We start from the raw sequence: 14,872 nt of genomic DNA on the forward strand, positions 1-14,872 counted from the left end.
TTTTTAAATTAAGTGCCAGGATGCTGTGGCTGGGCGGAGCAGCCATTGACAGGGCTGGGAAAGCAGGTGGGGATGAGGGGGCACTCAGGAGAGCTGGGGGAGCAGGCAGGGGATGGGGCCTGGTGGGGGTCCCTCCATGGTCCCCTCCTCAAGCCCCACCCTGTACTTACCGGCATGGAGCCTGGGTCCAGCTCCCTGCAACGGCAATCAGGGACTGCCTGAATCTCCAAATATTTTCTGAATCAATTCGGAGGCTTCGAATTGATTCGGACCTTTTAATTGGTCTCCTGATTCAATTTGATTCAGATTCAGAGATTTGGCCGCCGATTCGGGCCGAATCCCCTCCGAATTGAATCAGCAGCCAAAGCTTCGCGCAGCCGTAGTAAAACGTTAATTGAGATTATTTAATGCATTCTTACCACATACACTTTGAAACTTCTTCTTTCTCTTAGAAGTCCTATATACACGCAGGGAGCAGAGGAGTGGAGGAAATTAATGCACTCCAGCAGACTAGAGTCACGTATATCAGCATCCCCACACTGAAAAATGGTGCCGGGGCACTTTGAACTAAAACTTGTCAAACAAGCTTTAGTTCAAAGCACCCCACTGCCATTATTTTTAATGTGGGGATGCTGTTACATGCAACAATCAAGGCTTGCTAATTAAAGTGCATCGCCCTCCCTCCCCCTGGCCTCCTGGAGCGCATGTGAAAAAGTCCTTAGGTTTTGGATAACAGAATTCATAATTACATATCTAGTGTAAATATTTCAGACCATCAAAACTCTGTTGCCTGCGGAGTGGTCATTGCTTACCCCCCACTGCTGACATGCCTCTGTAACTGGGGCTTCCGTACTCTAAGATTTCCATGGCAGACCCCACCCCCAAATTCGCAGCTCATTTGGGAGCCCTGCAGGCCAGACGATCAGGCCCACTGGCCATACATTTGACACCCCTTTTACATAGCATTCGGTAAAAAGAACTTGTAGTCTAATGCCATTAAAAATCCATTCTCAGTATAGATCTTTGCACCTCCAGCTTGGTAGTTCAATGTAAGAATTTTATCAATACAAGTTGGATGCCTGTTGACAGTCTCCATTGATACAGTTGAATATCCACATCACCAAAGCCACTATTGTAATTGGTACACATTAGCTGGTGACAGGCATGGGCAACCCCCCCCCCCCCAAACAGTGCTTTACTGTTACTGGAAGAGGAAGCACGTTAGTTCAACCTGGCTCCCCAGTGTCTGCATAGATTGTAAGCTTCAGCGGCTTTTTGGCACTTGTATCTAAAGCTGATTTCAATCAATTATAAGATAAAAACAATAAGCGCCACTGAAGCGCGCAATCTATACAGACAGTGGGTGAGTCAAATCAAAGTAATGTGATGCCTTTTCTGGGCATGCAGGGTGCTTGGCGCAGGGGTGTGCCAAGCTTAAAGTAAAGCACTGTTTTGTTTTCACATATGTAAGCAGCACTGGTACAAGAGCTGGGGTATCCTTACATTAAAACCATCAATATAGGGTTTTTAATATGGGACCACTGAATCTTTGTGACGGTTAATTTTCAATCAGCCATTTTAAATCAGAATTCATTTACACTTTTTCTTTTGTCTCCCACTCTCAATTTCTAGTCTCTCTTCAAAAAGGTCCTCATTCAGAAAATTGTCCTAACACATGCTAAAGCTCTTTCTTGAAAAGAGATGGAGTTCAACCTGTTCTTAAAAGCTTTCCTGAGTTGGGACTAAAAAAGATACCAAGAAAGAAACCACTTTGACAAATAACTAACATATCAAGTTTTAGATCTGTGCAAAGTTTAAACGCTCCAAAATGAGCTTTGCAATGAAAATACAGATGCGCTCTTAAAGAAATGCTGTCAGTTGTGTCATCATTTGTATTGCAGTATCACTTCAGAGCTACCGTCATGACCAGGATTCATTTATGGTAGCAACGTGCAATCTAAATAGAATCTGATGGGTCCACCATGTTCAAATCCTTAAGTATTTTTGCATTAGGAACATATTATTCTGTATTAAAAAGAAAATTATCCCAAATATCCTTTCCTACAACATGGTAGTGGAGCAGGAAGCTGATATTTTGTTTAACCCAGACAAACACATCTGTATAAAATCAGATAATTGCCTTCAATTATTTTTGTATCGTGTCTTCACTTAGCGCACACTGATGAGTTTGTGTAGCACAGATTCTTCTTTATTTTTTAACCCTAGGGTGTTCTGGCAGTTTAAAGGAAAGAGAGCACCAAAAGAAGGATCCTCAAACTTTTAATTGAGAAAGGAGCAGTCAATCTATGATTTGGGTGGCCTAAAAAGGTGTCATTTGGGCCCTGTTTGGTATAAGAAAAAAGGCTGAGATAATCAGTATGTCATTTAGCATTTATGACTAGTGTCTGTGTGTTTTCTTCCATTTTGCCATAGATATGGAGTATGAAACAAGACAGTTGTGTCCATGACTTACAAGCACACAACAAGGAAATTTATACTATCAAATGGAGTCCTACAGGACCTGGAACAAACAATCCAAATGCCAATCTTATGTTAGCAAGGTAATACTTAATCCTGTTTTTCCTACCACTCAAGAAGTTGGCACTTGTTTACTTAACTTAGTTTTCTCTAAATATGTGTTTGCAATACATTTTAACAGCATGAAAGGGGCAATAAAAAAGCAGTTTCAGCAGAAGCTCTGTCTCATTCAAGAAGAGATTTTATCAACAGCTTCCTAAAGCTTGTATTTAAAAAAATAAAATAAAACTAAGGTGTAACTGATTTCTATTTTTTTTTTCCTTTACAGTGCATCCTTTGATTCTACTGTTAGGTTATGGGATGTAGACAGAGGAATTTGTATCCACACCTTGACGAAACATCAAGAACCTGTGTACAGCGTAGCTTTCAGCCCTGATGGCAGGTACCTGGCCAGTGGCTCTTTCGACAAATGTGTACACATCTGGAATACACAGGTATAGCTCTATTGCCCCTGTCTTTGGATAGTTCAAAATTCAGTTTTAATATAAGTCTCCTGTTGACTTTTGTTCTTCTACCATGTTTCACTGTGACAAGGTCCTTTGCCTTTGCTAGCATTCTGTATTGGTATGTAGGCCTGTTGAGTTCTTCTACTTGGCAGCATGCCTATTTGTATTTCAGTTCATCTTACGGCCTATTGCATTCTGTTATCAATATCTATAATTTTACCTTGCCTCTCCATTTCATCTATAATCCACTGTCCTTTTTTGGAGTGCAGATAAAAAAAACTTTGTATTATTAGCACTTTTATCAGATGGTGATGCTACCCCAAAAATTAAATTATTACTTGTTTCAGTACAGGCTCTCATATGACATGTTGCCTTTCCACAAAAAAAAGTTAAAATTGAACTCCAAGCAAAAGACCCATTTCAAGTGAAAAAAATGGTTTTGATACTTTAAATTTGGCACTATTTCATTTAAAGAAAGCAGTAAAAGCCATGAAGTTTTCTGAAATGAGAACATAAATATTTGCACAAAATTTTGCAAAAATACTTTCACCTGTTTTGAACAGCTAAAGAAAAAATGCTGTATGCCAGTGAAAGTGTTTGGAAAGTTTTTATAGGAAGAATATAACTCCAGATGGAACTTGTTGGTGCAATAATTCTCAACCATGAGATCTTTTTGAGGGTGTTGTGGGGTGCCACAGAATATTAAATGTGCAAACGCCTACTTCACAGAGGAATCAATACTGAGAAAAGCAATTCTGACCCGTCATGGTCTGAGTTCCTTGCAACAGAAGAATTGCTGTATTATTTTTCCATAGTCCATAAGCAAGTGAAAACTAAGATATATCCTTTTTCCAGGGATTCCTTGAGTCTAAAAATGCTGAGAACCACCGTAGCAGGGCATTACAAAAGGGGACTTGTTTTGCAAAAAGATTGCTATTTTTAAATAACTTAAATGATTGTCAGTTTTGCTGTCTTCTCTACATGAGAGAGCCTGATAATGGGTATGCAGGATAATGCTTCTTTTAATATGACAGATAGTATATGAAATATTATGAAGACCATTTGAAATGGTAATATGGGAATTCTGCATACTGTTCTTATTCATGCATATCCATGCTTTCCCTTTCTAGACGGGTGCTCTAGTTCACAGTTATCGGGGAACAGGAGGGATTTTTGAGGTTTGCTGGAATGCAGCAGGAGACAAAGTTGGAGCAAGTGCTTCAGATGGTTCAGTAAGTATATAAGAACAACCTCTGATGAAGGTTACATTTCAGCATGTTTTAGCTAGCTAGATAAGTAGAAAGGCTGTTGGCTAATAACAAAGAGAAATTTTGCTCATTCTGATAAATAGTAAATCCATATCACTGGCATCTAAAATGTAACATGTGAATGCAGCAGAAAAATATGCTTGTTTTTGCTCAAGCCGACATTAGAAATTAAAACAAGAATGGGTGGTAGGTGTGTGGTCCCAACGGTGTTGTGAAGCTTAGGATGTTACCTGTCACATCCTCAGCATGAAAGTAAAAATGTGAAGTATTATGATTTTAAGCCACAGACATCATAAACCAATGTGTTCCTTGGGGCAGCTCTGGCTCCGGGGGAGACATCCGCAGTGGCCCTGATTCTGGATCAGCTGGGGCAGGCCAAAAACAGTGGAGGCAGCTCTGGGGCTGGGGCCTTACGTAAACTTGGGGGGAGGGGAGGGGAGGGGAGGCAGGCTGAGGGGTCACCCTGCACTCTTCCCACCACAGGTTCTCCCCCAAGTACCTCCCATCCTCTCTGTAGATCCCCCCATGTGTCCCTTCCTCCCCCCCAGATCTCCCCTATGCACCCCACCCTCACCATATGGTCTTCCCAGCACTCCCCCAACACATGCCCCCTACTTCCATTGCACAAGCCACCCTGCCCCCAAAATATTAATTTGTTGCTCTTTACATATTAGTGTGTGAAACATTTGCAGTCAATGATTGGCTGTTCACAAGGAAAAAAAAATGCATGATCTCTTCATCCTCCTTCTGTCCTAAAGAGAAAGCACAGTGAATGGAAGGGTAGGGGGAAGGCTGGTACTCCTGGTACCAAGCAGCAGCAAAATTAAGTATCTCCTAGTTAAATCCTTCTGTATGATGGGAAATAATACTTCAGGTATTTGAGGCATTTGATATAATAAATAAATCAAGAGTAACTTCTGGAAAGGCCAAAATAGTTTGGTTTCTAGTAGTTCAAAACAGGAAATGAACAGCTTTTTGAGTATCCAAAAAGAAAAGAAAACACATTCTGGAGGCTTCATCTCAGTTAAAAGCTTTATATAGCCTTTGTCATACAAAAGTTGGTAAAATCCCAGCATCCTGTTGTTGCTAAGAGGTCAGAAGCCCTTGTTATCTACCTAGAAAGTATAGACTGGACATCTACTTATCCTATGAGAGAGACTGCATATCCTCATCCTTATGTGTACAGTTCTTTTTCTGTTGCGTTCACAAAGTGTGTGATGCTGATTTTCATTTTCACGTTTGGCAAGAATGTAATCTTGAGCTCTCTCTGCTGAGGTTTGTTAGTGAAATGATGCATTTAAAGCCACCACAGCCTTCCCACTGATCCAAGGCTAGTTATACCATAAAGTGGTAATAAGTGAAGGAATGGAAGGCCCTCATGTACCATATGATGAGTACAAATGTAGTTTAGATGTGATGATATCCTTCTGATAGCTGTAGGCTCAGTTCTGTAATGCAAGGGAACTGCTAGGTGTAACAATTGAGCCATCCTTTGATAAGATTATAATAGGAAATTGCACACAATTAGATGTCACCTTCTAGGTTGTTTCAATCTCTTTTATTATTTTTCCACAATGTGGATTTAATTAAATTTTACTGTTCTTTACAAACTGGACCCCAAGAGATTCCTTGGCTTTTAGCTACCAAAAAACAGGTGAAAAAGTACACCTATTTTGTTACTGTCGGGAGTTACTTTTTTGTTTTCTACCTATATATAGATAGATAAAATAGATAAAATATGTCTGATGGTCAAATTAGGCCTTGTTTCTGAATGCTTTCTTTTTGATAATTAAAACCACTTTGATCTTTCCACCCCCTGCAAATCTGGATAAGCCAAATAAAAAACCCTTGGTTAACATTGTGTGACTTCTCAAGTTTATAACTTGTCCAGTACAAATTTGGACCTTTTACCTTTTGTGAAAGCAATCATTTTTACTGCTTTTATCATCTTATCACTGTAGTTCTTATTGTTATATGTACTACATTACAAAAACACAAAGAGGCCCCAAACTGGCCTTATTGTGCTAGAAACTGGACAACCATAGGAAAAATAGATTCTGCTACAAAAAGCTTGCTTTCGGTTCACCAGAGACTGGATGAACTGCAGGATGTGGGAGAAAGGAATAGAAGACACGGGTGGCAGTGTTATGAACACAGGACTGGATGTATATTAGCACAGTACAATTTTACCAGTTTTCAGCAACTAGCTACAAACACAGCATACATCTCTGCTATTGAAAACATTGTCTTTTCACCTAAACTTAATCCCCTAAATTCTATTCTCAAGCAAGGTGCAGCATGTAGGAAACGAAATCTCAGTGAGAGGTAAAGAAACGTAGACTTCTGAGCAGTAGCAGATCCAAAAACGGGGTGCAAGGAGCATGCCTTCTCTCCCCTTTGGTCTGTGCCATGCATGCGCAGTGAGCTCTGAGCTCACTGCCTCGTCAGCATGGGTTGCTGCCAAAGCTCTGAGAGCAGTGAGCTCTGGGCTCTCCAGCTGATTGGGGCAGGGTTTGGCCAGAGGCCGTGCTTTCCACGTGGCTTCAAAATCCCAGAGAGAGAACACTGTTGCTGTTTGCCATGCTCCACTCTTCCCTGCCCCGCTGAATTTGGTAGGAGGGGAAAGGAGGAGGCGAGTGGTAGCAGCTGTATTCATCCTTGGGTTCCAGACCTGTGCAAAAGCAGAGGCTCCATCCAGACCCTGTGCCCACGCAGTCAAAAGGAGGTGCCACTGCATCCTCCCCACCCACCCACCCTCAATCTGCTTTTGTGTCTGAGTCCCTTTGCTTTTGTCTAAGGTACTCGCAGGTCAGAAACGCTGCAAAGTCTTCACCATGCCCACCCCCCTTCTCTCCAACAACAGGACTCAGGGTTGACTTGCACAACCAGGATGATATTTTTTGACCTTGTATCACATGTAGAATTGTAGAGATGTAAAACCTGTGTATACTCTTTTTTTTTTTTTTCTTACAGGTTTGTGTATTAGACCTGCGGAAATAGCGCTACTAGTTGGAAGCCATGGACCGACTATGAATGTGTACATAGCCAAAATGACTGTCCCTGACCCATGTACTGCTATAGTCCCAATTGAACCATGGCCAGTCCACTACAGCCAAACCTAAAAAAAATATATATACATATACTGTATATAAAACAAAAAAAAATAAAAATTACACCCTGAAGAGGATGACAGAGTTTTGTCACAGCTTGTGAATCCTGTTCACCAAGTGCTGGAATCTGCTGTGCCCCAAAATAACATTTACAAGTTTTGGATCTGAAAAACAGAAGAGAGAGAGAGAGAGAGAGAGAGAGAAATATACCATACAAAGCAGACCCATACATGTACCAAATTCAGAAGATACTAATGGCAGCCTTTATTTCCCCCCCCCCTCTTTTTTTTTTTTTTTTAATCCATGGCCACAATGGACTGTGGGGTTTTGTTTGTCTTTTTCTTTTTCTTTTTCCTTCTCAGTAGTTGAGCAGTTTGCGTGTACAGAGAACATGGACTTACATAAACCTGCAGCAGTAGTTTGTTCTTTGCTTTTAAACATTGGGTATTTTTGTTTTGGTTAAGTTTATGAATGCGTGAAGTAAAGGAATGAATCTGTTTCCTGTTTATATTTTTCACCTTGAAACAAAAGATCCTTTTCTAAAAATATTGGAATGCGTTCTTTAAAGGGAGAGAGTGAACCTGAGGATATTTGGTACATTCTGTGGCTCTCGGAGCACAATTTTCAGGTGGAAGGAGGGTGGAAAATGGGTTACTGGGGAGAGGAGAAAAATAAACCCACCTCTGAGACATGGAGCATCATGTCCTGTTAATCTATGAAGTACATCAGTAATGGGGTAACGCTATGGTTTTTTCTGGTGACATGGCTGAAATGCAGTAGTTTCTTATTTGGGACATAATTCTGCCAAACTGAAGAATTAGAAGGGCACAAAAAAATAAAGAAAAAAAATACAGGGATGCAAAAAGCAAAATAAAGCATCTTCTGTTGCTTTGAGACCATAGCTGAATTATGGTTAAATTGTGCACTATTGTGAAAAGGAGCAAAATATAGTTTTGGGGGGGTTTTGTTCTTTAGTTTGTGTTTTTTAAGAGATTCAAATCTTTCTGGACAAAGGTTCATGCCACAGCTTCTACAAGAGTTATCCATCATCGTTAGTAGGAGCTCAGATGTGTGATTTAACCGAATTCCAGTATTAAAAGTATCTCATGCGATTTTCTTTATTTAAAAAAAAAAAAAAAAAAAGCCTTTGGCATATATTTGATAACACTGCCATTAAAAGGCAAAATGTTTACTACCTTAGACTGAAAAGTATCTTAAACAGAGGACTTGCTTCAAGTTTATTTTAATAGCAGTGATTCAGCTTATTTAAAAGATGAATACTTGCACTAATTCCCCTGCTGCTCCAGTCCTGCAGTTTGTTGTATCCTGTGACTACATTTTTTCCAAATATAAGGTAGATGTAAGCTGCTATTTTTTTAATAATCACTACTATATAGTGTCTTTTACTCTGTTTACAATATCAAGTATTTTTCTTACAGCAACAGATGTAAATGGCAAACCTTTTTCTGCTCATGTGATTAAAAGTATACAGATAGTGTTTTTTTATTTGTAAATGATAGCATGAGGTCGTGTTTATGCCTATGTGTAGTTGAAAAGGTTGCATCATGTTTCCAAGAGTGTACATTTATAAAAAGAGAGGTTGTCAAATTTATGTCACAAACATTTTACTTAAGGAATGGTTTATATTATAGAGCTTTGCAAAGTTACTGGTTTTATAACACTATTTGGATCACGAATAATTTTGTGGCTTATGATCTCTAAACTTAACCTATTTGTTTCTTTTTTTTTTTTTCCTTTTTTCCCCCTTAGTTAAGTATGCATTGATTTAACCCAGATAATGCAGCTTTGACATTTTAACAATTGTTCTTTTGGCATTGATTTCTGCTGTTTCCAGAGTATAACATGACTTGAAGCAAGTCTGAGTTTGGCTAAGGTAGGGTAGCAGTTTGCCAGTGGTAAAGAGAATACATTTAATTCCACAATACATTCTGAGTCCCCCATTTGTTATTATTGGGGAATATAATACTGTAATATGCAGCATTTAAAAACAACAAATCATATCCATAAAGGCAGTCATCCATTAGGTTCTGTGCCAGCTATTGGGTTTTGGAACATATTACAGATGTTTAGAACAATTACCTTGTGTTACAATATGTAGGAAACCTAATATACTGAGTGTCTGGCACTTGAAATATTGCTTTTATTGCTGGAGGTCCATGACTGTGGCTGACCTCTGTCATTATTAAGAAAAAAAAAAAGAAAAAAAAATCTGTGCAATAATTTTAAACTGTGCTCCCAGGAATAGACACAAACGTTTTGAGTATGTTTAAGCTGCATTTTTCCTTTAGCAATGCATTTGTCAATTGCACTGAATTTAAATCTGAAAGTCAGAGGTGATTATTGATAGTACTTTTGTATTTTAATACGGACAGTTTTATTCATTTTCACAAAAGTTATTGGATAATTGTTGCAGCCAATTTAAAAACATGTGGTGGAATTCTGTGACATAGCTACAAACCCATACAGCCATCTTTCATGATATTGATCCCTTTCTTTTATCTCTATTTTCAGCTGCTTAGTTGGAATTCTGTTAGTTGAACATCATATCTCATGTACGCAAGTAGCAAAACCAGAGCTTTGTTAGCTCGGGACCCTGGGTTTTTATGTGCTTGAAACGCTTCAAGAACATGAGTTTTGTAGGCTTAGGAGAGTCTGGACACATGGGCCAGACCTTGAGCTGGGGTTAATCAACAATATTCCATCGCCACAGGGTTCTTTGGATTTACACCAGCTGGGGTTTCTGGCCAATAGATTTTTTTTTTTTGGTTTTTTTGCTGCTGTTGTTTTTTCAGCGTGCCACAGTGCTGCTTCTGCTCTGCACAAACCTCTTCTCGCCCCATGTTCTAGACAGCGTTAGCTACGTGCATGCAACATGTTACATTCTGTGGAATAGATGAAGTAAGAAAGAGAACCGTGATTCTTAAACTTTTTTTTTTTTCTACTGCTGAGACCTGAGATTCAGTAGAGTGAACTAGGTTGTCTTTACTTTTCCCTTTTGTTTTTACCAAATATCAGTAAGACCCTAATTTTGAAAAGAATTTGTGCTTTGAGTAGCCCTACTAAATCAAGGAAATTGCTTTCTGAGATTGAGAGAGAAAAACATGCAGACGTGCTTGCATGCATTTGTAAGTTAACTTGATCTCCAGTATGGTAGGTTAGCGGGCAGAATGTACAAATGTGGGAGACAGGACAAAACTCTGGGGTCACAATTAACAACCAGATAAGGAATAGCTTGCTGTCATGTTATCGCTTTTTTTTTTTTTAATGTATCAACTTCAGGTTCTCTTGTTTCTCATTTCTGTATAATTAGTTCCAGATTTTGCCCTTTCTGTTTTTACTTTTGTTTTTTTACATGGGTTTAAATTGATGCAAAGATCTTCAACCCTTGACTTTCTAGTTTAGCTAAGAAACTATCTAAGCTCTTCACTTTTTGTGGCGTTGGTAATTCAGTTTGTTTGGAGACTACGACTGTGCAGGATTACTGGGTGCGTCTGGTGGAGGATTGGATTCTGGTATGAAACACTAAAAGTGCCTCTTTTTCTGGGTTGGGGGGAGGTGATACTTATCCGAGTTAGAATGACGTAACCGTTGAAACGTTTCTTGATTTTATGACACTTTAATATATCTTGAGAGAAAGGCCAAAGATTCGTACCAGTTTTAATTGTCATGGGTTTTTTTTAAAGCACTCCTTTTTCCTTACACTGCTTACCTCATGCTAGGGTATTTTATGAGACATTGCTAACTTTAGAATAGTCTCCGTGTTGGGAAGAATGGCAGGTACAATAGGATTCTTGTGCCAGTTTGTCTTGGCTGTAGAGCAGTCTTAATGGCTGATGCATTTATTTCTTTTGTATGAAGGAACGTCATGAAAACTGGGCTTTTGGGCTTGTAAATAAAAGGCTGTATGTTCAGCAAAACGGACCTTATTGGGCTCAGTTGTCCAATCTTTACTCAGTCAGAAATCCCATTGACTTTCACCGCAGGAAGAAACTTTGTCCGAGTAAATGTTGGAGGATTGGAGCCATGTAATACTGTATGGTGTGCCACGTAGGTACGGTGGGCCAAATCAAACTTGGGAAGACAACTGTTGACTTGAGTGGCGATGTTGCCTGAGTGAGCCCTTTCAGGATTCAGCCCAGTGCTCCTTTACCTTGGCAAGCAATAGATTTGTACAGACCTCTTACTACAGAAAATGCTTGTAGAGTGTTTCCATAATAGGATCATTCTCACACTTCTCCAGAAGTCCGCAGAAAGTAGAAGCAACAGTGTGGCACGTTGGAAGCAGGCTTGGGTTGGAAGACAGCAGTAAATCTATCTCCATCAAGATCCTTGACATTTTCCCTAATGAGGAGAGAGATGTGAAATAGCCTTCACTTCCTCCTCTAGTGTGAGCTCTGAAATATTGCATCCGATAAAAGTGACTTTCTCCCACATGAATCTGCTTGAAGGCAGACAAAACAACCAGAAGACACACCATTTCTTACACATTGAAGGTATAGTGTTAATTGTGCTTCAGATCAGTAGTTTTGAAGAGGTACAGCATTCTCTTCCTCAGCCTTCAAGTTTCCAGCATTGAGACCTGATGATAACTTGGGGCATGGCTTTTTTTTGCTTTTTTTTTTTTTTTTAAATAAAAACACATTTTTACTTCATAATGGTTTTTGGCATTTGTGGATTAATTCAGGAAAACAGTCTGCATGTTGTTGCTAGTCCAGTGTACTTTGCAATCTTGTTCCTCAACAGACTGCAGTGTGCAGATCAGTAATCCTAGAACAAAGAAGTAATTTTTTTCTCTCTCTCCTGACATTGACATTGTAGTTGTAATGGTTTAATTTTGAAGTTACAAATCCTTTGGGTCTAATTCTGTGAGCCTACTTATAGCACTGGATTAAAATGTCTGCATCATTTCTTCAGTTATCCAGTTAAATTACAACTGTTGTAAAAGTGTAAACCAGCCCATGACAGTTTTTTGTACTTGTTTAAAGGACTTTTATTGTTCAGTTTTCATGATTATTGTCTAAAGAAGACTGATATAGATGTTCTATACTGTCCTGGACCATGTTAATTACACTTTATGATGTATTTTGGTTCTACATCAGAATGATTTGTCCCCAAAGCCCTTATATCCCTTCTAGGCACATTTTCTGTTGCAGTTTCCCTTTGCATTGTATTGCTCTGACAACTGTAATTTGAATCAGATCTGAAAGAGGTCCAGAATAAAATATATTTTGATATTATGTTGGCTGTATGTTCTATCAAAGTCATTGTAAATGTTAAATAACAGGATATTTACACATGGTTAGTGTGGGGGGAAAAAAACGGGAAGGAATGGTCAGTTATTGCCTCATTTATTCTAGCACATTTTCATTGTTTCTTATACGGAAAGTAATTTAAAGTAGTACTCTGTGCAATGTCATACCCTTAGCAAAGCTATAGCAGCAGTTGTTCAATTACTTTTATTCAGCAAGGCACTTAAGCACATCAGTAGAACTGTCGAAACTAATGTTTCTCATGTGCTTAAAGTAACACACAGGCTTAACTAGCTTGCTGAACCTCAGCTTTAATGTAAATTTACACAGTTGCTTTTTACACGCATTTACCACAATGTGCATTATAAGTGTACCGCCTTCCAATCAGCCTTGTCGGCTTGGGGAAAGGTAATAAGAGATTATGTAGTTCCATTTGACATTCATAGCCCCACAGCTGAGATGTACAGAGCTGTTTCCTCACTTTTTCTCCCATAAAGAGGAGTTTCACTCTGAAGAGCTCCATTCTTATTCAGTGGTTCAAGTTTGATTATACAGAAGAATTTTATGCCTGCTGTTGTATTTTAGACATTTGAAACAATTTGAGATTACATGTGAGATAATATGCATCCATCTGTACATAATGAAGCTATAATTCCTTCAGGATTGTAGGTGATATCATAAACCAAGAGAGGGAAACTAGATTGCTTTTTCAATGTCACTAGAGCTCAGAAATGGAATTATAGCTCTGTTATAGAGGTCTGTGTATTTGCTATCACACACTTTAACAAGTCATGATTTTCAGTCTCTATTTTACTAATCAAATTAATTTAATGTGTATTATCAAAATCTGTCGCCTTTGTCTTTTAACATGTATAAAGTTCTTCAGGCAAAATTCTAGTGAATGCATTAAAACCAAAGCGGAGAGTTTTTTTGTTTTTTTTAAGTATAAACCAGTCTTGACTCTTACCCACACTAGTGGATGAATTCTTCTTGGGACTTTTCTATTATAACCTGAATATCATGAAAGCAAGACTTATTAATTAGGATCAGTGTCAGTCATTTTAAGGCTAGTTAGCAGTAGTAACTTAAATTACAACTCAAATTGTTTGGATTTTACTCTAAGGAGCATTGAGGCTGAAGGATCATTGTGTTAGATGCTGCACAAAGCTATGCGGTGTCACAAATGCACCCCCAAAGATAAGAGTAACGACCTTATGACTTCAAAATTAGGGGGGAGGGAGTTGTTGGGGAGGAAAGTGGTGACAGTGATCTACTTGGTTACATAGTTGGAAAATGTACCAGCCTTAATGGTTCCAAATGAAGTTAGGGATAGTAAGGTCTGGGTGAAAGTCAAGCTGTGAGAGAGCGTGGCCAGTTCAAAGGGCTTTAAGCTATGGGCAACTGGGGCACTTTTCAACATGCTCTGGGGGTTGGGGTGGGCACTTTAACTAGATTGCCTCTGAGAGCTGCTCTAATTAAACCACGTGCAGTGTCTTGTGCATTTAGCATCCCTGCACTTCAAGATGGCTGCGGGGGCACTTTAACTAAAGCTTGTTTGAGGAGCTTTAGTTAAAGTGCCCCCAGCTGCTGTTCTGAAGCACGGGGACGCTGAATACACAAGACACGGAAGCTGCTGGAGTGCGCTAATTAGCACACTCCAGCAGACTCAACGAGGTCTGCTCCGACACATTGTAATCACAGTGCGTTGGAGCAGCCTTCCCACACATCCCCTGTTGTCTTAACCATTGGAACGGTTCTTTGTAAGCTTCAGGCTGGAAATGCAGCCCCCCACCCCCCGGGTAGAGTTAGTTTCAGGATGGAATTGTCCAAAATACTTTTCCCATCAAAGTAAAAAAAATTCCCATAACCACAGTGCAAGCCCAGCCAGTGCTTTTGTCAATCTTGCCCATGTTGTCAATGGAAGGCAGTGACATTTTTGACACACAAAGACAATTTGCCTTAAAAAATGACAAATTAAGTTACTTTGGTTTTTTTGCCTTGAGTTGACTAATGACTACAAACTATGCCTGGTGTATGTTTTCTAGTCAGGTTAGCTTTTTTGAGTCTCCTGCTCCAAGCCAGATGCTTGAAGCTGCAAACATTGCAAAGAAGAATGTATTTACATTGCAAAGCTGCTGCCACTCTGGCCATATCAGCAGAGCCCCCTAGATGCTGCATATACTGAAGCGATTTTTCTACTGAGTTCTTCTTTACACCATCTCCCGGTTCCATTATTTCAA

The 14,872-nt window shown here is 39.4% G+C and overlaps 1 protein-coding gene across 7 annotated transcripts in view; it reads left to right on the plus strand.

Moving 5' to 3' along the window:
- TBL1XR1 (transducin beta like 1 X-linked receptor 1) overlaps nucleotides 1-12,620 on the plus strand; it is a 185,492-nt gene extending 172,872 nt beyond the window's left edge. For all 7 annotated transcript variants that reach the window (XM_025212505.1, XM_025212504.1, XM_025212507.1 and 4 more), the window contains 4 exons: nucleotides 2,434-2,561; nucleotides 2,807-2,972; nucleotides 4,115-4,216; nucleotides 7,226-12,620. In XM_025212505.1, coding sequence (XP_025068290.1) covers nucleotides 2,434-2,561; nucleotides 2,807-2,972; nucleotides 4,115-4,216; nucleotides 7,226-7,252 — 423 coding nt within the window. In that variant the 3' untranslated portion in view covers nucleotides 7,253-12,620. The remainder of the gene's footprint in view (nucleotides 1-2,433; nucleotides 2,562-2,806; nucleotides 2,973-4,114; nucleotides 4,217-7,225) is intronic.
- The last annotated feature ends 2,252 nt before the right edge of the window (nucleotides 12,621-14,872 follow it).

Source organism: Alligator sinensis, unplaced genomic scaffold, assembly GCF_000455745.1.
Source record: "Alligator sinensis unplaced genomic scaffold, ASM45574v1 scaffold1447_3, whole genome shotgun sequence".
NCBI classification, from domain to species: domain Eukaryota; kingdom Metazoa; phylum Chordata; order Crocodylia; family Alligatoridae; genus Alligator; species Alligator sinensis.